Raw genomic sequence first — 26,008 nt, forward strand, 5'->3', positions numbered from 1 at the left:
TTGATAAAATCCTTGTAGATATAAAAAAAAGCCAATTGACTCTAAATTGCAATGGTTTTATGAAATCGGTCTCACAATTATTTGTTTAAAAGTTTAGGGAGGTTTTATTAAATTTTGATTGGTTGGTTCAAAATATCCAGAAGTGTTAAATCCCTGTTTATGAAGTAGCTGCGCTACATTATACATAATAAAAAATATGAAAAATTTATTTCTCTAGTTTCCAAGAATTTCCTTATCTTATGCTTACGTTAATTAACCTATTCTACCTGGCTATGAAGCTACTCTTATACATAAATATCTGTATGTCTAAGTGACTTAAAAATAAAAAAGATTTTCTTGGCTGCTATTTATGATAGTTGACTAGGAATATTGTTAATAACAATTTGTTTTACAAAATAATTTTAAGTTTTTCAAATAGGCTATAAGCAAACTGGGTCCTAACCATACAAAACTTTGGGGATCTTCCGACCTTTGCCTAACCTATCCTAACATAAAATAATTATGAAAAATATGTTTCTTTTATCTGTAAGTTGTTTGTAATCTATGTACATGCAATTTCAGAGAATTTGATTTTTTGGAGTTATTATGATTTACTCAGCTGCTTTGAAAGAATGGTGTTATATATCCCCTGACTAAAAGTTTCTTTTTATTTTGTTCCTTTGTCTGTAATTTTTAGAATTAAACTTATGGAAAGATGTTGTTCTTGTTAAAATCTTCAGAAATTGTTGTATGATTTGTTTAAACAATGATTATTCCTAAAGGCAAATGTTCTTAACATTTAAGATATGTCCCAACTTCTCCAACATAATTTTTATGTTTTTGATGTAAGTCTGTTCCTTTTCCTTTTAAACTGTTTTTAACCTATTTTTGAAAGGTATATCAAAAATATACTCTGACACCTGTAGAATTAACTTCAGAGCTAAAAATGAGAATAATAGCCCACATCAATTTTTATAATGGATTAAGTAAATTTTACTGAATCGTGAACTGTCTTTTCTTTTTGGGTAAAATTCTTGCTTCAAAGCATTTTTCTTCATAATATGATAAAAAGATAATGAAAGTAAAAAAATAGCTCTTTTGATTTTGTATTTAAATAATTTTTCATTTAAAGTGAAAGATGTAGGATATATCTTTGAATTAACTTAAAAACTATGAGGATTCAGCATTAACCAATGACAAAGCTAGAAATCTTTAAATTTTAAATATTGTGTTTTAACAAAGTGACTTATTTCCAATATAATAGAATAACTTTTATTTAATTAAAATGAAAAAAATTAAAACTATAAACATTGAAGATACATACTTTTTAAAAATATTTTAAAAAATAAGTTTTAATAATCTTATTTTATATCATATTTGTAAATGTGATAAAGATAAATTTGTTGTATTGCATAAACATTTTTTATTATTTTACAAATTTAGTCCTTAAATGTATAATAGACATGAAACATTTTTATGTTTATTTATTGATATATTGTAAAGAATTAAATTTTAATTAGTTTTGATAGATAAAATCAAAATATTTATGAAGCAAGACACTCTAAAAGCTGAGTATTTTACCCAAAAAGGAAAGAAACATCACGATTCAGTAAAATTTAGTAAAAAAATAAACTTTAAAATCCTTATAAAAATCGATGTGGGCAATTGTTCTCAGTTTTGGCTTTGCAGTATGATTCTACAGGTGTCAGAGTATATTTTTGATATACCTTTCAAAAAAAGCAAAGTTATAAATATCTCTATGTTTATGTTTAAAACGACTAGGCTACATTTGCCAGACTAAGACAGGCCATTGATAATGAAGATTTTTTACTTTGAAATATATTTTGTTTTGAAGCAACAGTAGTTACTAATTTTAAATGTAATGGTTGAGATAGATTTATAACTGTTAAACTTTACTTTTAAGATTATTAGTATTTACATAAGTGTATTAACATAATTTATCCTCCTTGATAAGTTATAAAATAATGATACTAATAAACAGCACACACAAGAGATAAAAACAATTAGTTAGTTGTTAATATTTAGCCATACAAGATGGCTAATGTTTTTATACTATTCATGCTTTTTGCTTTGGCAACAGGTAAAAGTCTTAACCTTTTATAGACCAAGGGGTTGGGTTGGGCTACAGGGGGGGGGGGAGGGGCACCACCTCTTGTACCAACTTCTAAATAGTTTTTTAAGATTTTTTAGTTATGAAAAAAATCAGGTAAAATTTTACCTTCTTTTATACTTTATTTAGCAACCTTTGGCTTTGGGTACTTTATTTTACCCCAAAAATTCTTATGATCTATTAAATTGTTCTTTCTGCAATTTTTAAATAATGTTTCAGAAAATTGTATTTTCAATTAGTGTTTATTCCATTGTCATAATTGGAAACTATTTTATATTTGTAAAAAAAAGATCAGAATAGCAAATAAAATTATCTAGGTCTAGTGTTAGTGATGCAGAATAATAATTTCATTCAGCATAATTTCATAATATGATAAATTTCACACACAAAAAAACATGCACCTCAGATACTAAACATTAAATGAGTAGCAATCCCCATTTCTTAATTGGAAGTCCTAAAAGAAGGATTTTAAAATAAAGCACAGATACAATTATCTTTTTTAGAATATAAAATCTTTGAATCTTTAGATATGACTATTATTTTTACAATTCAGGTTCTGAGATTTGTCAGGGACCAACAGAAGCTGACTGTATTGGTGTTGAGGATCCAGTAGGATACACAATCTACAACAGATATCCATGTAAGAGTTATATATTAATTATAAAAGTTATATAAATATTATATTCAAATATACATATCTTTAATATAAAGTAGCTTGATGTCTGTCCAAGTGTCTGTCTAAAGCTTAAGATCTCATAAACTGCTGAACTGATTTGGGTCCACTACTCTTCAGGGAATATACCTACTGGTCCCCTGAATCCCCGCCCCCCCCCAAAAAAAATTAAATTTTTTTTACAAATTTTAATTTTTGTGTATGCAAACAACCTGGGTGTAATTTTTACGAATTGAAATTTTTGTATATAGGGCAAACAACCTGGGTTTAATTTTACACAGAGTAATTAAAGAAAGAATAACTTTTATGAATATTTCTATTTAGGAGGGTTGACTTTCCAGTACTTCATAGGGCGAAGCCCCTAGAGGCTAGGGGCGAAGCTGCTAGTTATAATATAAAGGAGAAAGGATGGCTTTAGACAAACCCTAAACTGTCCCACATATACGTTTAGGGAAGGGGGAAGAAAATCTCTTCCCTTTTCTCCCATCTCTTCTGAAGAGATTTTCTTCCCCCCTTCTCTTTTTCTTTCCCGAAACATATATGACGTCACTGGAATTGTCTTTCTCAAAGTGGGGCAGTTTGGGGTTCGTCCTGGCTTGATATTAGTTTGTCTGTGTGACTGTATGCCTTTGTGTGTAAAAATAGTTTTTAAACTACAGACCAATATGACTTACAGTAAAGATTCTTTAGATCAATGTAACACTTTTGATTATGAAACATTACTTTCATAAAAATTGTTTATATTCATAAAAATAAAAAGCTAAATAAATTTATTCTTAAACATTACTTTCATAAAAATTGTTTATATTCATGAAAATAAAAAGCTAAATAAGTTTATTCTTAGTTTTCCTTCTGGTTGCCTCATAAACTGGAAAATGCAATGTCTTTGTCTTTTACACCCAGTTTATAAAAAATCATGCATTACTAGAGGCACACCACTGGGAAGAGGGGGGGTAGGAGTGGTTTTTGAGCATTCACTTTTCATTTTAGTTTTAAAAAGAAAATTATAAATAATAAGGGGGACCTTCCTCCTAAATTTTTAATGAACTGTACAAAGCTTTATTGTCAAGGAGAACCATATTGGTCTAGTGGTAGGAAAAAGCTAATACTACAAAGAGATGTATTTTTGTGCCATGTCAAATTAAGATTCATTTTCTGTTGTGATGCAAATTAAATAATCCAATTAAAATGGTTAATGTCCATGACTGACATATTATTGACTAATTTGTTTTCAAATGCCATTATTTACTGTATCAATTTTATGGAATTTAAAATATTGGCCATGGTTTAAATTTCATCAACCTAATAACATTTTACTACTCACTTCCAGAGAGGGAGGGGATTTGGATTATAAATAAAACTGGAAGTTTTGTAACAACATTATCTTATTTATTGGCTCAAAAATTTTGATTGGATGGTTTATTCATAATCATAGGGGATCAATTTACATTTGTTGTCCTATCCCTCAAGATCCCAGAATATTTACACAAAATATTGACAGGAGATCTAATATTTAAACTATCAAATAATTTATAATATTTAATCAAAGGTGGTTGTCAGATGGCCTGGTCGTGTAATGGTGGACATCTTCAGACTGGCAGATGCATTTATGATAATGAATGTAACAATATTTTATTTAAACATATTTTTATGTAGAAATGTGTTTTTGTTAATATTTATATGTAATACAAAGTATAATGATGTTTGAACATCTATTAGTTTGTCTAAAGTTCAAGATCTTGGTAACTGCTAATCTGATTTAGTTCTAAACATACTGCTTTTAAAATATTTTCTTTGGGAAGGAGACACCCTAATAATAGAAAAAATGCTTTCCCTCTCCCCCCAAAATAGTTTTTGAAAATAAAATGAATAATAGTGGTTGGATAACCTCCACCACAACATGCGGTGAAGCTCTCCTTAGAAATATTACTCTCCAAATCCCCTTGAAGAATTATTAAAAAAATGTATTAGTAATAATTACAAAAAGTTTATACATTCAATTTTGCACAAATTACAATATACCTGAGAAAAATTGTGCCAGCAGGCAACTTTTATTTGCTTTTAAGAACAATTCAATATAAGAGGGGAAATCAACTAGTAATATATATTAAACCCCTTTCCAACAGTTATGGGTTTAGATGATGGGTAATTTAATTACAACATGACAGGGGAGGAAGGTAAGGTAAGTAGGTGGTGGAAACTTGACTCCTCAACTCAAAAGATCCCCATGTGAATTTTATTTTCATTTTAATTAATATTTAGAAAATCTGGCAACAGTGAGTATGGGTAAAAGTTACTTAATAGATTTTTCATTAAAGCAAATTAAATAGATGGGGCAGAAACTTTATGTAACTCTCCCCACAGGGCACGTACCCTGTCCTGATTTGTATTTGGTCTTTGAAATCAGTCGATAGCTTCAAAAATATAAACACAGGTGGGTCCCTACAAAAGTTAAACAAAAAATTTGGTTTAGATGAAAAGTGTCTCTGCCATTTGGGGAAGATAGCTGTCTTAATTATTCATCTATTCATATAATCAAGACATAATTTATTGTTTAAGTAATAGATAGATAGATATAATATGATGTACTATTTTTTATACCTAGAGAAGAGTATGAAAGAGGGGGAGGAAATAATTTTTACATAATTATATTTAAATTCTTAAATACATGAAATTTTTGTTGATTTGTTTGATATAAAGTATTATCATTTATTATTAGAATCTTTCAATATAAAGGCTGCAATGTTGTTGCTGGGCTTATTTCATCATCATTAAATCCTATTTTTAATTATTTTCATATACTTCATCTACAACTTATTAACCCATTATGGAGCATTTACTGAGGGTAAAACAGCTAATATTCTGTAACACTTAGCCTGTTTGTATAGTTCTATTGATTTCAAACATTGCATAATAATAAGTTCTGTATAAATAACCTACACTCTTAAAGATTAAGTTTCTCTATAAAAATACCCAAAAAGTATGTACATAATTTTAAATATAATGAACTTTTTACTGTTCTTACAAAATATTTACATTATATATTTATCCTATTATCTTAAATTATGAATATTGATAATGAAAACTATACCGTTATAGACCTAAGAACAGACATACTTGAATAAAATAATAAAGGAAAGATTTGCTTTAAAAATTCGTATCTTATTCAAATGTAACCCCTATCTTTCACTAATACAATTGTCAAACTCTCCCTAAACATTGTTACAGGTAACTATAAAATTAGAGCATGTTCATTCATCTAAATTTGAAAGAATTTTAATAGTGATAAACACTGCGCTTTTTGTCTGAACTAATTTTATAAAACCTTTTTTATATCAATTATAGTCAAATATATTTTACTACATTTAAGCAAAATCTTCATTGAACAATACAAACATAAGACAATAATAGAAGTAAAACAATTTTTAAAACTTTATATAATCTATTATTATTTACAATTGAAATATAAAATTTGTTATTTTGTAATTAGATTTGAGGCTTTTGGGAATTTGTGTGAATGTTGCTGATGCTCCAATGGATATTTGCAAACCAGGTGAAATATTTTCCTTCCACAGAAATCTTTTGTAGCCTTAATAAATCTTGATTGGATATTACCAGGTTGCATTTTCAAACCTTTCTAAAATATAAATTTATTATTCATTGTCTTATCCCTTATTATTCCTGAATTTAATCTTTTTTTTGTTATCTGTCATTATTTTGTATCAAGTAGGATAAAATTATGAAAAGTGGGCAGTGTACAGTAAGACCCACAAATAAGTATGTTTTATAGCCTTTATTTCTTAATGTATCATAAAAAGTAGTATACATCTTTGTTCTCTATAAATTTTCACACAAGGTTATAAAAAAAATTTTAGATTTACCTCCATTAATCACAAATATTTTTAAAGCTAAAGTTTTGAGCAAAAAGTAACTTTTACATGAAACAACCTTTTTTATCAAAATTAAGGTAGACATTCTTTTATTTTTGTTACTAGCAGAAACTTTATACAAAAGTGTAATAAAAATTTAGGTTTAAAGTTAAAAACACTTCTTTATACATATGAGAACATATGCTACTTTTGATTATACATTATGAAATAAGGGCAGTAAACCCTAAAAAAATACTTTTTTGTGGATCTTACTGTATAAAACATTAGTTTGTACTTTATTCTTTGAAAATAAAAAAATAGATTTACACAGAATTGTTACCCTGCATATTGTATTCATATGACACAACATGCACTTATTAATAATATAATTATTTGTTGAATAAGTGAATAAGGCTTATTTTGACATGCATAATTTAATAATTTAATAAATAATGCTTTTCTTTAATTAGGGTCAGTCAGTCTGTACATCCTTCTGTACAGAAAAGTTAGCTCTTTTTGTTGAATTGTCATATCAATTCTAAACTTTGCATGATTTAAAAGTTACCTATGATTATGGAAGCATAGTAACTCTACAATCACTACCAGAAAGTCCATTTAAAATATTTTACTTTTTAACAGTTTTAGAAATAGTTTTTTTTATGTTATATATTATCCTATTCATGATTAAAATATTATCAGCAAAGCATCTCTTTAATCAAGTCCTAAAAATGTAAGTATGTCCATAAAAAATATCCTGTATTTTAGCTGTTTTGCAACAAGTGCTAATGTTTATTTGCTTACAATTTCAGATCTTTACTTTTATGGATGTAAATATTCTTGCAAATTCAAATTTATTTGAATTATGCACATATTTATCATAATACCATATTTTTAAAGATAGTGATGTTTGATCTTGTGAAAGCAAAGCCATTCTATTATTAGGGTCTGTCCGGCCATCTGTCTGTCAATATTAGGCAGCTCTTATTTTTGATTTTGGCATTTTTGAATTGTTCTATCAATTCCAAGATGATTCCTTTAAAAGATAGGTATGATTCAGAAAGCATAGCAACTCTATCATTGTTACCATAAAGTCTATGTGTCCAACCTAAAATGAAAGCTTATCCTTGAACAGAATCCTATATTTTGCAACAAAATTATAAACAGTTTAGTTTAAAATTATGAATTCCTTATCATCTAATTTTATAGCTTGATTTTTAATCATGTTTTCATCCTTGTTAAATGATATACATGTTCTATAAACTTAATGTTTGAAATTTTCCTAAATAGGTATAGATTATTATCACTATTTTTTGAATTTTAAGTATTATATAACTAGCATTCATTCTGAATCCTAACAGTTTCATATCAAATGAGAGTCAAAGTTTCGTAGAGAGTTCAATATTCAAACATTAAATTGATATTGATATTTAACCCATTCGTACCCACACATCAATAAAACTACGTTAAAGTAGCTTCTGTTTAGATGGCTCTAAAAACTGACAGGGATGATAAATCTAAAAAATAAGAATAGATGTTGAAAGATTATTGCTATCACTTTCATTTTAAAAAGTAAAAATATTAAAACAATAAAAAACTAATTAAAATTTTAATGTTTTATTGGAGGGCTTAATCAAAAATTGAAAATTGAGAGGGTAATAATTTTTATAGCCATTGTAAGGGATTCTTAAAATTTCACGGAGAAAAAAGTGTTTGAAAAAGTTATGTAAGTATTATTTCGCATGGCCTAATAGTAGTAGTAATATGCATAGTGTTTATATAAATCCCCTAGAAATTATGCCCTAAAATCATGTTTAGGATGTTTGGTCAGTTCTTAAATATTTATCATTTTTAAATTGGTAACTCATCTTTTTAAAATAATTTCATCTAAAAAATATTCTTTAATGCAAATACATTAAAATAAAATTATAGATATATAATTTTTACTATTTTGTTTTATAATACTTCACCGTCAAAAGAATAAGTTTGATTTAAAAATCGAACCTTCAATTGAAAAATAGTTAGGAAGAGGGTCAAAGTGAAGAACAATGATGACAATATTCATAGGCAGCGAAGACAAACAAATCATACAGTGACAAACAGACAATGTGAGAAATTTTATCATGTTCAGTATTCATACAAACATGAAAGAGAAGGAGAAAATTAAAAAAAACAGATAGAAAGATGATGAAAACTTTGAGAATTACAGTTTCTTAATGATAGACGAACGGACATATATAATTATGGAGTAGCTGCACCACTATTTATATAGTAGCTTTGCTTCGCTAATAATAAAAACAGGAAGGACAGACATAGTGATAAGTTGGAAAAAGGGATAGTTAAATGACCTAGCCTCTTGAAATAAATTTTTTTAAGAACATAATAAGACTAATATAAAGAATATAAATAATATATTTCTATGAAGTTAGAAAACAACTTTCCTTCATATACCTGATACTTAAAAGCAGAGATATCGCTAGTTCAAAACTAATATAATATTTGAAGACGGTGGACTCAAATTTCACACCTGGTCAATTATTTCTAGATTATTGTATATTTTGAGACGGGGGGAATTGTTCTATAGAAAGGGGTTAAAGATAATAAATTTTAACTGGATTATTAGTGGACAATAACCTATCCTTCTGATATATTAAATCCCTACATTATATTCCAAGCCTAGCGTTCCATTTTAATGTGACCCAAAAAAAAAAGGAATAAATAATAATTTCATGGAATACCTTTACTTCTTGATAAATCACGAAACCTTATACAATCTTTTTTAGTTTCATAATTTTTTTTTAGTTACTAGCGGCTGCGTGCGCCCCAAGCATCTAGGGGCTATATATATTCAAAGGGATATGGAAGGGCAAAAATAGCCTAAAACCACCTCAGGACCTTTAAGAAGCGTCACTGTAAAGGAGAACCATATCAGTTCATTAGTTAGCAAGATCCTTTGCTACAGATAGAAAAAAGCTTACTACTTTATATAAAACTAGCGGCTACGCACCCTAGAAGCCTCTAGGGGCACTGGCACTGGTAGGAGGAGGAAAAGTCGACCTCATCCCATTTTAGATTTCATAAAAAGGGAAAGTCAGGAAAAATTATAACAAGGATTACATCATCCATAAAACCCTCATTTTGCAAAAGGATAAGGCTTTAAGCCATAAAGAGAGGCGGATAGATTAATATCCAGGGAGGGAGGGGACAATGAGCTATTCCTATGTTTAACCCCTTCCTTTCTTTCCCCCCACCCCCCATTAATTATTTATGATGATAATCCCATTTTATGGGGGGGGGGGGGGAAATGTATGACATGTATATACTCAGTCATGGAAAATTTTAGAAAGGATTACAAGATCCATAAAAGCGAGGCACTGATACAGTAGGACAAACAGATATTAACACTTGTATAGTGTCAGAAGAGTTGAAGCAAAATTGTAAGTCAATTTGTTGAAAAACTGCTTGATATCTCAAACATGCCTAAATTAACAAAAAAAGCTATCCATTTGTGACGGACGGAAGGACCAACCCTAATTATAGAAAAGCCTTGCCTTTAAAATGTCTAAGCTATTAACATAAGCCTCCCTCCCTCCTCCCCCCCCCCCAAAAAAAAACAAACCTAATAATAGACTTCAGATGGACAACTCATATCATATTACCTTAGATGGGGGGGGGGTGGAGGGGCTGTAGTCCTATATTCTTTATATGAGATCTAAAGGGATAAGACAATGGCAGATAAATTGATTCACATCCCCAATGATCATACACAACCCCTTCTGTAAATTACAATTTTTAAAGTTTAATAATTATAAGTGTAACACATAATACATCTTAAGACAAAGATAATAAAAAAAAAACATGTATAGAGTCATGAAAAAATAAAAGTATATTTCTGTTTTCAATATCTATTAAAATGTTTAAGTTTTTAACCATGCATAATATTAGTAATGTTATAAGCGAAGCATCTCCCTAATCAAGTCCTAAAAATCTTATATGTCCTTAAAAAGTATCCTGTAATAAAGCCGTTTTACCTCAAATTTACTTACAATTTTGTTTAGACTTATCTATTTATATTCTGCCCTCAGTTCTAACACTCTACAACTTACAAGTAATAAAGTTTATTTGTCCTACCATTACAGAGGTTCGCTTTAGGTTCTAGTAGAAATCTTTCGCATTTGTATTTTTAGTGAAATTTAAACTAGTATTTTAAAAAAGTCTTGACAATGGATTTATTAATTATTGGATCTTACACCAGATTACCATTTACCCTAATAAAGTGAACGCTGTAGCAGGCTAAAATAATGATATCCCCATCCACCATCTTACCCAATCCCCTCATACTGACCAATAATGAGGTCCATATCAGCAATCCAAATTAACGACAAATTTTTCCCTGTTAATATATCCAATTTGACATATGAATAATTTACAAGTTGGTATTGAAAAAAATTGTTCTTGACCTCTGCCACTTTTCTTGGGTTGTAGGTATAGGAAAATGCTAGAAGAAACGAATGTATTTCTTATTATCATGAAGTGGTGCAACTAAAACAATTAAACTATTTCAAATAAAATTATAATTCTATTAAAGAGGCTTCTCATATATTAAGTAAAGTAAAATATCTGCTGCGCCTCTTACATCTAGGAACTCTGTAATTCCGAATGCTAGGGAAATCAGAAAATTGCTTCAAAACATCCCAAGACCTAAACAATAAATTGAATTTTGATTGGTTGATTCATTTAATTTAGTGTGAAAATGTTTTAAACACCAATTGTAATCTACAGAAGGGAAAATTTTGTATATCATGATTGGGGATGTAAATCAATTGTTCGGCCATTGACTTATCCATTTGGATTCTAGATTTTTATCCTTTTTCTTGAACTTTGTTGGTGTTCTCTTAAACCAACTGATTTCGGTTGGTCGCACTTTTGATTTAGGCTGTTTTAAAAGAATATAAAGATAATATTGACATATTAACTTTTTTATAATATAACTACATAGGTACTTATGTTGACATAGTACTGACATATTTATTGCAGGGTCTAGACAATTATGAGATCTTATTGGACAATCACACATACATTTGCCTATTGTAGAAAAGGATATATACGTGGATATTATGACAAGGGAGAAATAGTGGTCTATTTAGATTGCTAACAGTGAACTCCCTTAGTGGTTAGTTCGATAATTCATTAGGAGGGGAGGGGATGGGGTAGGGAAGGGGAAGGGAGAAATCATTACTTAGACTGCTGCGTAATTGCAACCTAAAATCAAATTTAAAAGCTGAAATGTTATATGAGTCATTATAAAAGGCTTGAAACAAGAAGGACGTGTCTATCACCCTAAAAATCAATCTGTTATGGGCTTTATGGCAGACAAACAAAATTATATATAGAAACAAGGATGACAACATCCACAAAAGCGAAGCACTGAAAGTGTAGGACAAACGGACATTAACACTGATATAGTGTCAGAACTGAATAATCAGAGTATAAATGTATAAGAGTAAAAGCAAAATTGTAATTAAATTTGTTGAAAAACTGTTTGATACAGGATAATGTTTATGGACAATGTACAATTATAAGATTAAAACTCGGGGCTAAAAAAAACTAGTTTTAATCTTATGATTGTACATTTCTATATTCGTAGAAAACTGGATATAATACGATGCTAGACATAGTTTTTTCGTATGGATGAGAACCGGTTCCTATCCACCGGATTCGAATGAATACGAGAAATTATATTAAACTAACTAAGAAGCATGGAAAAATAATCTAAGTTAAGGATAATCAAATTGTTACAACGTTTAAAATCTATAGGACAATTCTAACATGCCTAAATTAACGATAAAAAGAGATATTCGTTCCGGATGGACAGACCGAACTTTTATGTAGAAAAACTTTTTTTTTAAATGCAGCTAGATCGGATAGGTATGAAAAAAGAAACCTTAATGATGCAAATGATTAAAAATTATTTCAATAATTGTTTTAAAAATATTTTTTCCTGCAAAATTTAACTAGAAGTGCAAAGATGTCTAGAAGATAATCTTGGTGTAGTAAACTGTCTTATTATGATTTACTGTACTTTTTTCTTACAATAGCCTGCTTTGATTTTTAGCAGAGGAAATACTCCTTCGATTAATTATCTATTTTTAAAATTCTTAAACCATTCTATTCATGTTTACCCGTTTGAATGCTTTTCTTAAATACATGCCACAAATATATATTTGTAGATTATAATTTAAAGACATGAAAATAATAATCTAATCATTATTTCTGAAGAAAAATTTTATATTGGTTTATTGAAAAAATCTACGAAAAATTTATGGTGGTAGTATTTTATTGCATACTCTAGGACATGCTTGTCCTTTTTAAAAGCAAAGCTTTTCTATAATTAGGGTTGGTCCGTCCGTCCGTCAGTCCGTCTGTCCGTCCGTAACGGATAGCTTTTTTTGTTAATTTAGGCAAGTTAGAATTGTCCTATCGATTTCAAATTTTGCATGGTGATAACTTTAATAGGTAGGTACGATTTAGAAAACGTAGCAACTCTATAATCATTACCAAAATGTCCGTACGTCCATTTTAACCATGTTGATTTTTATACTTTTTTAACAACAAATTTTTATGTGATCTAATTATCTGATTGATCTGATTTTTGGTATTTTGATTCCTGATTTTGATTAATGAAAAAAGCTATCCATCTCAGACGTACGGACGGTCGGACGTACGGTCCAACCCTAATTAAAGAAAAGCTTTGCTTTTAAAAATTTAAACTTATAAAATCATTAGATTAATTTAATATCCCTCCCATATTTCTTTACTAATACAACAACAGGAAGTTGAGGTTTTGATATGAGCAAGGGGTCCAACCTTACTTTTTATAAAGCAGGGCTTTTCTATAATTAGGGTTGGTAGGTCTGTCCTTTTAACATTATTCTGTATTTAACAGTTTTACAAAAAAATAACGTATAATTTTGTCAAAAATAATCCAAAAATATTATGCTTAATTTGTTCTGACACTCTACAAAAGTTAATATCAGTCATTCCATTTTAGAGCTTCGCTTTTATGGATGTTGTTATCCTTGTAATTTTCTCAAAGTAGATAGTGTAAAAAGTAATGATAAATTGTAGGGGGGGGGAGCAGTATTTTTAATTATCCTATTATATAAAGTTGTAAGCGTTTTTGTCTGTCCCGAAGGATCTTGCTAACCGCTGAACCGGTATTGTTCTCTTTTACAGTAAAGCTTCTTACAGGTCCTGGGAAGGTTTTAAACTTCCCCCCCAAAATATTCTTTTTTTACTCTTTCAAAACTTAATATTAAAATGGGATGAGGTCGACTTTTCCCCCTCCTACCTTAAGTACCCCTAGAGGCTTCTAGGGGCGTAACCGCTAGTATATGTATATTGTAAAACTACAAAAACATGTGTTAGGTGTGATTGGGAGAAGGTTGGAACTTGCCCTGATTAGTTCTGCTAACAAAATATCACGTAGGTTTTTGGGGTTGTTGATGGTGTCCCCCCCCCACACAAGAAAATAGCCTATAACCACCACAGGACCAGTAGGTATATTCCCTGAAGAGTAGAATCCAGCAGTTACAAAGATCTTAAGGGACAGACAGACAGACATCATTCTACTTTGCATTGTAGATTGTGGGGGAGGAAAACTTTTACTTTTATTTATTATCCCTTCATTCTTCTGGGTTAGACTTAGGAGTTGACTTTCCAAACTTTCGAAGCTACTCTATATTTTGAAATGTCCTTCTGTCTTTCTATTTTTGGTGTTTATGGTCGGAATATCAAAATAAGCATAATTTAAATGTACAAGTGTACATCTAAATCACATTAAATGACCCGTGTATGCATGTCATCCCCCCCCCCCCCAAATAGATGTCATATTGTAATTTGATAATTATAACATGACCTCCCCTCCCCCATCCTTTCATGCAACAATGGAACAAGGTTGACTAGATCCAAAATCATTGATAGAAATACATACAACAAGATTATTTGTGTATTGTAGTTTAAGTTATTTAATCTAGAGAGTGACATATTCATAGAAGGTAATTTTGTGTATCATTGTTGAGGATGTACATCAATTTATTGGCCATTGTCTTATCTCTTAAGAACCCTGATTTTTCTTAATGTTGATTGCAAGATATTTTGACTTTTAGATTGACCTAACCTAGTTATAGAGTAGCTGTGCCACTAAAAAAGGGGAAAACAATTAGTGAGCAAAACTTAAAAGGATTTTGTTTCTTGTAACTAAAATTTGTTAGGGGAAGGAGGGGAAACTTACTAACTTACTAGTAGCTTCGTCCCATGTTCCTAGGGATATCTTATATTTTATAGAGAAACTAGCTTAAAACCTGACCATTGATATTATTTATCTTCTCAATATTTCAACTACATATTACTTAACTTTTTAATAGCAAAGCTATTCAACAATTCTATAATGTATAACTCCTAACATTCGTCTAGAAAAAGGTTACTATTAAAGATTTATGTCGGATTTTTTTACGAAGATTTTCATCAAATATACTTTTCAAAGTTCAAAGAGATAGGGGACAATGGGATGTTTATTACACTAATCCCAAAAGTTTTATAATATTTTCTTATTTGATGGCTTAAAAACTTTGGGGACTTGAGTGGTTAAACGTTTCAACTACTAATTTTACGTTAAAAAATGCATTAAAAAGTAAAACATTTTAAATGTACATAATTTAATTCACTACATCCTATATCCGCGGAAAGCAGTTTATAATACGATGCAAGAAATAACTATTAGCGCATCTTATTGTAGAAATTTTTAAAAATCTTTTTAACATGTTACTTGTAGGTTTGGCAAAGTTAAACATGTTACTTGTAAGTGCAGCGCTGCATCTACAAGTAACATGATCCGCAGTTTTCAATAGGAAGACAATATCATTAATGATCAGTCTACAATTTTCTGGTCTGAATTATTGCTCTATCCCTGTATCTTAGGAATCCAATCTTAGCATTTCTGGGGGGGGGGGGAGGAGTTAAATAAACACTCATTCTCTCTCACTTCATACATCCCCCCCCCTAATAATTCTTCCTATAAGACAATTTTGTCAATTCAAAGTTTTATGATAACGTTTACTTATTCATTGGCTTAACAACTTTGGGGACTTTAATGGTTTGTTCATTAAGTTGAGCATCAAAATATTTCAACCACTATCAATCTTTGGAGATGTAAATAAATTTATCGCTCATTGTCTTATCCCTTATGGTTTCCCTTAAACTATACAGGGACCTATATGAAGCTTACCTAAGATGGATAACTTAATTTTAAGGAAGCTGTTTAATAATTAACTGGCTAAACCTAATTATAGAGGAGCTTCGCTTCTATGAACTATATAAATGAATCATTTTAGATTTTATTGGCCTTGTTTCACCTTTTTTATTATTTTGTCAGAGAATGGTAGTAAACTGTAAAGTAAATCATATTCAATCGAATATGGGGGGGGGGGGTAAAATCCCTTTGAGCACCGCACCCCCTATAATCCTTTACAATAGGAAGTTTAAATATGAGCATTTAATAAAATAGGTTCTTTCATTATTTTCATTATTTTAACTTTTTAAGTGTTAAAACCTAAAAGTCTAATTAGATATATTTTGCAAATTTTATACCTAAATGGTTTTATTTATTTAATATCCTATTATACAAAGTACTAAGCTTTTTTTGTTTGTAGCGAAGGATCTCGCTAGCCACTGAATCGATATGGTTCTCCTTAGCCTTAGCATGGATTTAGGCTATTTTGTTTTTACAAATAAGTCTAATTATGGTTTTAAGCTATTATTATTTTTTACCCTTCCATTTCCCTTCGAATGAAATGCCCCTAGATGCTAGGGGCGCAGCCGCTAGTTTACTAAAAAGCTCAATGGTTAGCAAGATCCCGAACAGACAAAAAACTCTTACTACTTTATATAAATAAACGCCAATTATTATTTGCTAAATCAAATTCCGGAAAACTAAAACAGAAAAATAGGTTGCGTGAATATTTTAAACAATATTTATGAGAACGTTCCCAATTAAATTTTCAACATTTTATTATTTTTCTACGGCCAGCGAACGTTGAGTTATATTCCCTTTTTCAATTATATTCAACGTCCTAATTTAACTGAACGGCTGGATATCGGTCAGAAATAACATATTAGGCTTAAATTTCAACTTTTTGAATTTTACGGATTTTCTCAAGACGATTCTGGGGTACGTAGGGGAATATTAATATTGAATAAATATATATTCAACTAGCGATGTCTCTGCTTAAAAGTTAAAATTGTTTTTTAAAAAAAAAAATTACAACACTTCAAACCATTTTTATGTGTACAACATTTAGATTTATAGATTTTTTCATACTATACTGAGCTCTATGGCAATGATTTTCCGGATAAATAATTATAAAAAACAAACATATCTCTTTATCCCTAGATAAACAAGAAATAGGATTGGTCAAGTCAAGACATAGTTTTACAAAGATGTGATAAATTAATTGATGTAAAATGGTGTGTGGGGGGGGGGGGCGGTTTTTTTTCCATAAAAGGATTAATTTTAAAGTCAAGAATATAATGGGAGGGGTCATATATAAGCTGATAAAACAATGGACCTGAAATGCATAGTTGAGCGTTATTTGACATCTTGAATACTCTGGGTGAAAATTTAGGGCGGTCCATCAAACAAGCTTATTTCTGATTGGTTGAAATCATTGTCATATGTTCTGATAAAATCCTCGCGCATTTGTAAAACCGTGTGATAGAAAAGGATTTAGTAATGCGATTTTATAAATGGAATAGGGTATGTGAGAAGTAATTAATAAGCCTTACTAATTTGTATATGTTTTACAGGTATTGATCAGAATATTTTTTTGATAGTTTTATAAGACGTAAAGATAAAAAAAACATTGTACAGAAACAAAGAAATACTTTTTAAAAATGCAATTTTTCCCTAATTCCTGAATACAATTTATCTAGCTTACATTTGTTTCTAAGCTATATCCTCTCATATATTAAAAGTTTCTTATGTCTGTAGCCTAAGATTTCTAAACTACTAAACTGATTGACTTCTACATTTTAGGGAAGCTTCTCATAAGTCATGGTTTTAGACTCTTTAACTCTTTATATTTAAGCTTTGGGTGGTTTTGGGCTACTTTTCTACCACCTTCCTATCCTGTTAGAGACAGAGTCCTAGATGCTAGGGGCGAAATCGCTAGTAATTTAATAAGAAACGGTATTTAAAACCATCTTCATATTTTGTTATATATATAATTTAAGTAAAATAACTTTTCTTTTGAATTAAGAAAAACAAATAACGTTTTCTAACCATTTTAGTACCTAATGTCAGTTATTTCCTATCATCTGATAATGGGGTAGGGAGTGGCCAAACGTCAATTTATAAACGTGGTCATATTTTTTGTCATAGTGGTCATAACCAAAAAAACTTCTTTTGATTTGTATTGAAATCATCCATAGTAAGTAGGGTATTTCAAAAAAAGTTTTAATTTTTAATTAAATCGTGGGGTGGATACTAATGGGTTAATCTTTTCTATAATTAGGGTTGGCCCATCCTTTACTATTAGCTCTTTTCATCAATATAGGCATGCTAGAATTTTCCTATTGTTTTTAAACTTTATGATGATTAATATAACATTTGGTTACGAATTAAAAAGCATAGCAACACTACAATTGTTACCAGAAAGTTGGTGACTTGGTACATTCATTAATTTGTATAATATGATTGTTTATTTATAAAGTGAATTGCAATATCATTATATATATTCTATGTTTTGAATTATTCTTAATTTAGGAAGTAGATACAATCAAATTATATATTTATGTGTTTAGATGGAAATTGTGATTTACCCACCAATGCAAACTGTACCATGTTCACAGATGGATGGTCTGATGCCTTTCCCCTTCCTTGTTAGTTCATTTAGTTGCATCAGTTAAAACTTTAATTTTCTGTTTTCCTAGTAAAATATAATATAAAATATAAGGGTTTATTGAATGAAGCTTAAGATCTCTGGAATTGCTTTAAAGGAAAGCTTTATAAATGTCTTGGTATAGTTATAAGTTATATTTTTTTCCCTCCAACCCGTTTGTATAGCCGCTAGCGGCAACTAGTATAACATAAAGTTATACATTATCTGTCTTTTTTAGATGATAAGCTACTTGATAATTTTTGTCTAAAGCAAAAGATCTCCCTAACATGTTCATCATTTTGATGTGCTTCATAGAAATGCTTTTAATGTGTCATCAAACAGTTTTAGGATATTTTCTTAAGAAAAAAAAAACTCTAAATGTTTATTTCCTATAGGATAATAGCAAAGTTAATAGTCTATGGTTTAAAGTAGTAAGGTTTTGAGTCAGTCATGCGATTAGAGAAGCCTCATGTATGTATATCTTAGGGTGGATTTAAGCAATTTTCCATTGTAGAGCCATTTGAATCTAAGAGCGCACCTTTTTATAATACAAATAAGAAGTCTGTTATCCTTTAAGGGAGTCAAACCCAATAAAAAATCCTCCATGTTTTGAAAGTGGAGGAAAGAGTAACTTAAACACAATCCTATCCTACAATCTCCCCTAAAAAGGCAGTGTCTAGGGCAAATTTACCAGTATATCATAAAGTAAAATGCATTGTCCTATGGTTTATAATAAGTCAAAATGAGTTTTTAATGCCTCATTAATTGAAAGAATATCCACCTGCTAATTTGCCAAAACAATGCTTTCTAAAATATCAATACAACTTTTCAGATGAAATTTCAGCTCTTGAAAAATCCCTACTTTTTGGGAAAAATTTAACATAATACATAACCACTACTATGGGATAAACCGAAAAAACAAAAGAATAATAAAACATGACAGTTCAACTTTTGCAAGTAAAATATCCAATAATACAGGCATAACTCTTTTATATTAAACTATTGGCTGCGCACCAAGCATCTTGGGGCTTCTGTATCCAAGGGCAGGAAAAGGGAGCTTGAAACCATTACAAGACTAAGTTATTAATATAGATTTGCATAAACCTTCTCAGGACCTTGTTTACCTTTCCTAAAAACGAAAACTCTATTGATTCAGACATCGATTTTAAAAGAGAAACAAACAAAAAAACCTTATAACTTTATTAATAGGATTATGTAAAATTATGAGAAAAAATTATTCTATGTTCCAGTGCTAACAACCTGCTAATCATATTTAGGTAATTGTCGTGGTTATTGGAGATGTTATGCTGGTAATGTCTTTATAAGTAAGTTAATATTTATAAAACTAATCTTTTCCACTTAGTACAAATCTTAATACATCACTTCCCTGCTAGATTCAACAATCAAATTATTATTTTAGTTACTTAAATTTTATAATAATTATCTTATATTATATTAATAACACAGCAACAATATTAACAACGCAAAGAACAGTAAAATGTAATAATGAAAAGATATGACAAGTTAATGTTACAAATAGACAAGTACTATAAGCCCTGTCTAAGAGTATTTGTCTGTGTGTGAATTTATGCATTCTACAAGCTATATGTAGGAATATGTTGGTACCAATCAAATGGAGTGTGTGTGTATGGTAGTGCATATGTGTGTGTGTTAGTGCATGTGTGTGTGTTTATGCGTGTAGGTGGTGCTTGCAATTTTTCTTTCTGTCTATAATAGGAGTAAAGTAAATATTAAAAAAGTATCAAACATTATAATATAATTCTCAAAATTTCCAATAACATGCCAGATAAATAAATATAAAATTAATGTATTATTTTTGGGTATGCTTGACCTAAGATTGTTATCTGATTTGTAATTCTATGAATGTATGGATCAGTCATTCTTTCAGTTTTATTTTATATAGATGTTTATAGAGTAACTATAGTATTTTAACTTATATAAGATATAAATTGTGATATTAAATGATTTAAAAGAAAAATTTGAATATTTCATACCTAATTATGAATATTATCAGGGGAGAATTGGTGTGATGAAGGAGAAGGTAACGTTTTATATTTTATTTAGATTATATACCCTATAACTAAAAATTTATAGTGAATGTAAACAATCATAAAAGCAAAGCTCACCAAATTAATTGAATTAACTATGGTATATATTCAATAATTTATAATCTTTTATTAAAAAACCGTATCCATACATCATACAATTTTCTATTAGTAATGTAGTTGGAAAGACATAGTAGTCTAAGAATGATCTACACAATTAACACCAAGCATATTTCAATATCTTATTATAGAAATAGTCTTTTTTTTGTCTGTAGCCAAGGATCTTGCTAACCGTTTAACCAATATGGTCCTCCTTTACAGTGAAGCTTCTTATAGGTTCTGGGATGGTTTTAGGCTATTTTCTTTTTTTAAGCTGGGGTATGGTTTACAAATATTTATCTGCTATATTCCTTCGAATATATAGCCTCTAGATTCTAGTGGCGTAAAAGATAGTTAAATATTTGGTAAATAAAATCAGATGGAACAAATGAGATATTGCGAAAGTGTTCTTGCCAATAACTGCCCTATATCTCCATGTGTTTGCCTTTGCCCATAGATACATTAATAAAACTTACACATTTAACCATTACAGATCGGGCCCCACTTCCCATCTTAATAGATTTTGGGGGGGGGGGGCTAATTTTGCCCCCTGCTCTATCTCGGCTCCTATTACAGTTAGAAAAAATTACTTTTTCTAGTCATTGCCGTCAGACTACTCCTTAGCCGCTTTTTAGCGGCCAGCCGCTAAATATTAAAACAGCCGTAGAGCAGTAAATTTTAAAGCTAGGAATACCAAATTTTAGGTGGAACTTTATTTTTTATAACAAAAAAATTAACTTTTTCTGACCATCGCCGAAAAACTGCAAATAATGGAAACTGTCATTTTCGCAAGTTATGGCGCCAATTAATATTTTTATCTGTTTCTAATGACAATAAAAGACTACATAAAAAATTTGGTTGATCTAGACCTTTTTTGAAATTTGGCAGCTGGTAGCTTACAAACGGCAAAATTACAGGTAGGAATTAGAAAATCGGTCAAGGAGTGGTCAATCGGTCACAACCTTACTACTCACAAAAGTAAATTATTGCTCATGGATTAACCCCAACATTTTTAAGACTCTAGCTGTAATAGAAGCCATGATATTCATGATATAAGTCTATAGTAAAAGCTGGACAAAAAATTGGTCATAAAATTGGTCAGGGAGCAGTCAAACGGCCATAACACCACTTTCCTCAGATATAAATTGATATCTAAGTATTTGCCAAAAAAAATTAGGTCTCTACCTTATACACAAAAAAGTCATAATGTAGAAATTAAGATTTTTTTAGAATTTTTTCTAATTTTAGTTCCACCTAACCAACTTTGACCAGACACCATGTTCGACACAGACCAGATATCATTATTAAATCAACTCTTGCCGCCATATAATTAAGCCTGAGGCTTGGATTAATGATTATTATGAAAATATGTGTATATAGTTAAATTTTTATAGATAAGTTTTATACAAGACACATAAAGATTCAGACAGTTAGGAGGTTTAAACAGTTTTTATAAAAACAGAACTATAATTTACGATTTGACTTTTGACATTTCACCTCTCTATAAAAAATATCTTTTTGGCCAATATAATTTTTGGAATCTTCAATACATTTAATAGACTAAACTGTAATAATTTCAACCACCTGTCAGATCTGTCATGGACATAACTTTTGTATGTTCATTAAAATGAATACTTATGTGTTGTAGCATTTGTAGCATTAGTAATTTTTGTTTAGCCTGGGTACCAAACTCTTCTTTGGGTTGTGATCCTTCCATGGATTCTTCTTATTGTAAGGTAAAAAAAGTATAAAAATACTAAAGTATAGAAAGAAAAAAAAGAATAGACAATTTCTATTGGTAAAATTATGAAAAGATACAAGACAAGGTCAAAAACTGAAAACCCTTTTATTGTAAAATCTTAGCTGACCAATTTACAGAAACACAGACAATCATAATAATAAACTAAGGCTATTTGTCTGTCTGTCTGTACTAAAAAATCTCACTTACTGCTGAACCAATATAGTTCTTCTTTACAGGGTAGCTTCTCACAGGTCCTGGGAAGGTTTATAACTACTAAAGAAACATAAATGAAAACATCTGATCTTAACATTAATTGAATTATTTCTCAAATTATATATTTTAAATATAGAAAAAACACTTAAAGTGCAATTAGAGGCCTCTAGGTGCATAGCCGCTAGTTTTCCTCAAAATTCCTGGCTTGCACAGAAACCCAGGGGAAGGGAACTCCACCTTTAGGCACAGCAGGGGTTGGGTAAAATTTCTTGTTTCATTTTTAAAATTCAATATAAGGGTGTAGAATTTATTGTGCTTGCTAGACACTTTGAGGGAAAGCACCTAATAACACAATGGTAAAAACATAAATAAATATATACACAAACATACAATAATGTTACACAGGAATACACAAACCATTAAGAAGACATACACACCATAAGATGTAAACAACTAAAAAGGACCATTTCCAAGAGTTTATCCATCTCCATTGCAAAAATTTCTTAGTAATGATTACAAATTACATTAATACTTAATCTTAAAATTTTTTTAATAAACCTATTACAATTCTGTAGAGAGTCTGGTTTGTTGTGTATTTATTTAAAATTTCAATCACATCTCATTTTGGCTCATAGCTTCAATAAGACTTAGATAATTGGTAGGGTAAAGTATTTAATAAATTGTTCCTTTTTATTCTAGAAACCCTTGAAACCCTGGTAACAACTATTTCTCCAACATCAACAAATACTGCAACTTCTACAATAACAACTACTTATCCAACAACAACCACTACTGTTTTTCTCTTTAATTATGTTGATGATAATTAGTGATTTGGGTTATAATTATAATTATTTTCTTTTTTTGTGACTTGGACTGAAAAGGAATTTGAGATTGCCTTATGCCACAATTAATTTCTCTAAATTTTGTGAATTAATTGTTCTTCATAATATAATAATCTTTTTTCAAAATATAACAATCTGCATTCTAAAGTTTTTTTTTTATAATTTTATATATGTTTTCAGCTTGGCTACTTTATATCCTGTGGTATGTCCTTGAAATTAATTTTGAGTTGTGTTGGCTAAGACAATTTTTTCTTAAATAGCCTAGCTGGAAGTGCAAAATTTTTATCCTTGCTTTCAATAATTCTGTACCGGATCGGACGTTCTTATTAACTTTTTAAAAACCAAGATAGCCCGCCTCGAGCGGTGTGACGGCGCTACTTGTTGAGTTGGTAACGTTGTGGCTGAGAGAATACAAGAGCGAAGCGACTCGTTCCCTTTGGTTGAACGTCTCCGATAAGTTAAAGAACAAAACTACTCGCAGGTACCCACAGGGGATTTATAAGTTTCTGGATAATTAATGGCAGCTAGTAATAGCTGCATAAAAATTAGAGTTGATACTCTACTAACAACTGCTTCTGCGGAACTGATATATTTTTAATTGACAAATATAGTTTACACAAATTAATGAATACATATTATACATATAGGAAAATTACAGAGTATTGGAGGGCGTTTCTGATCATACAGGGATGGCTGGGGATACACGTAGGTCTGCACATGACATTTAAGCAGGCCGGAGTGTATGATGAGTTTCCCGAATAGTCACGTTCAGTTGTGCCGGGGAAATCTCCGTGATGCATTGAGGATGCCGTCCCTGGATATCTGGAGCCTTTCTAATAAAAGTACATAAGTTAGATATCTCCTAAAAAACCTACACGCGTAGATTATGAAAAGGTCAAATGTACATATTTATGCGCAGATAAATATGTATATTGATTTCTTGGAAAATTTCAGAGCTCACATGATAATATCATACTATTTCACAGAATATAAAAAGTACTAATGTTTCATAATTTTAACTCGAGATCCGTCATTTGTGGGCTTAAAAATACAAATAAAAGTAAAATCAAAAGAGAAAAATAAATGCTTTAAAATGCTACTAATTTCATAAAAATCTGTCCACTCGTTTAGGATATCGAAAATGTCATTCTGCTTATTTTATAAGTATCTCAAGTAAGCCCCACTACAAATTCATTATAGTTTGGTCAGAATTTTTTACTCAACATTTGTGCTACATGGCCTTTACATGGACATATTTGTCAGAGCATTACAACTAGTTACTCCACTATTGCTTATAGCACTGCTATATATTTGTCAGAACATAGAGAGTTCTGTTATAAGAATTGATAATTAACTCCAAGATTATTTGTAGCACCACTAAATTTATGTATTTACAATTCACAGTCTTACCACTTTTAGAAATTGCAATTCTGCTACAGAAACAATTGCATTTGCATATCAAAAGAACTCTTCCTCATTTGTATGTCTCCACGCACCTTGAAACATACATGCAATTCTTATGATTGTGTTGTAAAGCGTCCATTCACCCATCAGACAACCAACTCTCTGAGATGCACAACCTTTGTCTGAGAAGTCCCAACTGTGCATGGTAGCGAGTTGCGCCTGTTTTGGGCCAAGGCATTCCCCCCAATCTAACTATTTACGTTGCGCATCTGACATAGTAGCATTGGGAACCATTTTTAACGTCTTTAGTTATGACGCTGTGTCGGACCGAAATTCGAACCTTCCCTTCCTGACTACGTGTTGAGCCATGGTTGCGGGTTAGGTCCAACATAGATGCATAGAAACTCAATAATTGTTACCAGAATGTCAGTACATTCAAACATTTTTTGAATAAATTTTTTTATCTAATGATCGTGTTCATTTGATTTTTTTAATGCTGATTATTAGTAAAACAAGGTACAATAGTACTAATAAATCATCTCTATGATCAAGTCCTAAATATGTAAGTAGTGATATCTCTGTAAATACATTAAACCTCTCTCTCTCTCTGTCTTTTGCTTTGTTTCTTTTATATAAAAACAAACTCTTTTCCCTTTTCCCTCTTCTGTCTAACTAAGCACTATACAACACTACCTTTTTTATAGAAATGCTTCAGTTAGGTTACAATTCTAAGGGTATGAATAACATTTTTATACTGTTAACACAAGCACAAGCACAAGCCATGCAGTTTGAATTTTAAAATGTATGCATTTTTGCACAGACTTTAAATTGGTCATGGTCCAAAAATCTTTAAAAATCTTTAGTAATAATCCGGTTTTTAATGCATAATTTTTTTAAACAATCATTTTTAAATATTAAAACATAAATGTACCATAACAGGTTTTACAAATATGTAAAGCATGTTATATTATTTTTTTAAAAATCATTTCTCTTTAAACACCCTGAAAGTCCATTAAAATGAATACTTTTAACTCACAGCTACTTTAAGCCAGGTACAT

At 30.1% G+C, this 26,008-nt stretch overlaps 1 protein-coding gene across 1 annotated transcript; it reads left to right on the top strand.

The window, feature by feature from the left end:
• The first annotated feature begins 1,980 nt into the window (after positions 1–1,980).
• Positions 1,981–23,665, top strand: LOC145317943 (uncharacterized). The gene is made up of 9 exons (XM_080159232.1): positions 1,981–2,080; positions 2,664–2,750; positions 4,333–4,404; positions 6,274–6,336; positions 18,509–18,586; positions 19,863–19,910; positions 20,621–20,647; positions 22,428–22,486; positions 23,404–23,665. The coding sequence occupies exons 1-9, from the start codon at positions 2,035–2,037 to the stop codon at positions 23,422–23,424; spliced, it is 501 nt and encodes a 166-aa protein (XP_080015358.1). The 5' UTR covers positions 1,981–2,034; the 3' UTR covers positions 23,425–23,665.
• Positions 23,666–26,008: the final 2,343 nt, after the last annotated feature.

The sequence above is a fragment of the Acartia tonsa genome, chromosome 4 (genome assembly GCF_053477335.1).
Source record: "Acartia tonsa isolate MP-2025a chromosome 4, ASM5347733v1, whole genome shotgun sequence".
In the NCBI taxonomy this organism is placed as follows: Eukaryota; Metazoa; Arthropoda; class Copepoda; order Calanoida; family Acartiidae; genus Acartia; species Acartia tonsa.

Excerpts from the sequence above, each read along its gene's own strand:
- LOC145317943 (XM_080159232.1), top strand. The coding sequence starts at position 2,035 with ATGGCTAATGTTTTTATACTATTCATGCTTTTTGCTTTGGCAACAG. Across the intron at positions 18,587-19,862 it reads TGATGCCTTTCCCCTTCCTT|GTAATTGTCGTGGTTATTGG; the intron begins GTTAGTTCATTT and ends AATCATATTTAG. Across the intron at positions 20,648-22,427 it reads TTGGTGTGATGAAGGAGAAG|CCTGGGTACCAAACTCTTCT; the intron begins GTAACGTTTTAT and ends ATTTTTGTTTAG.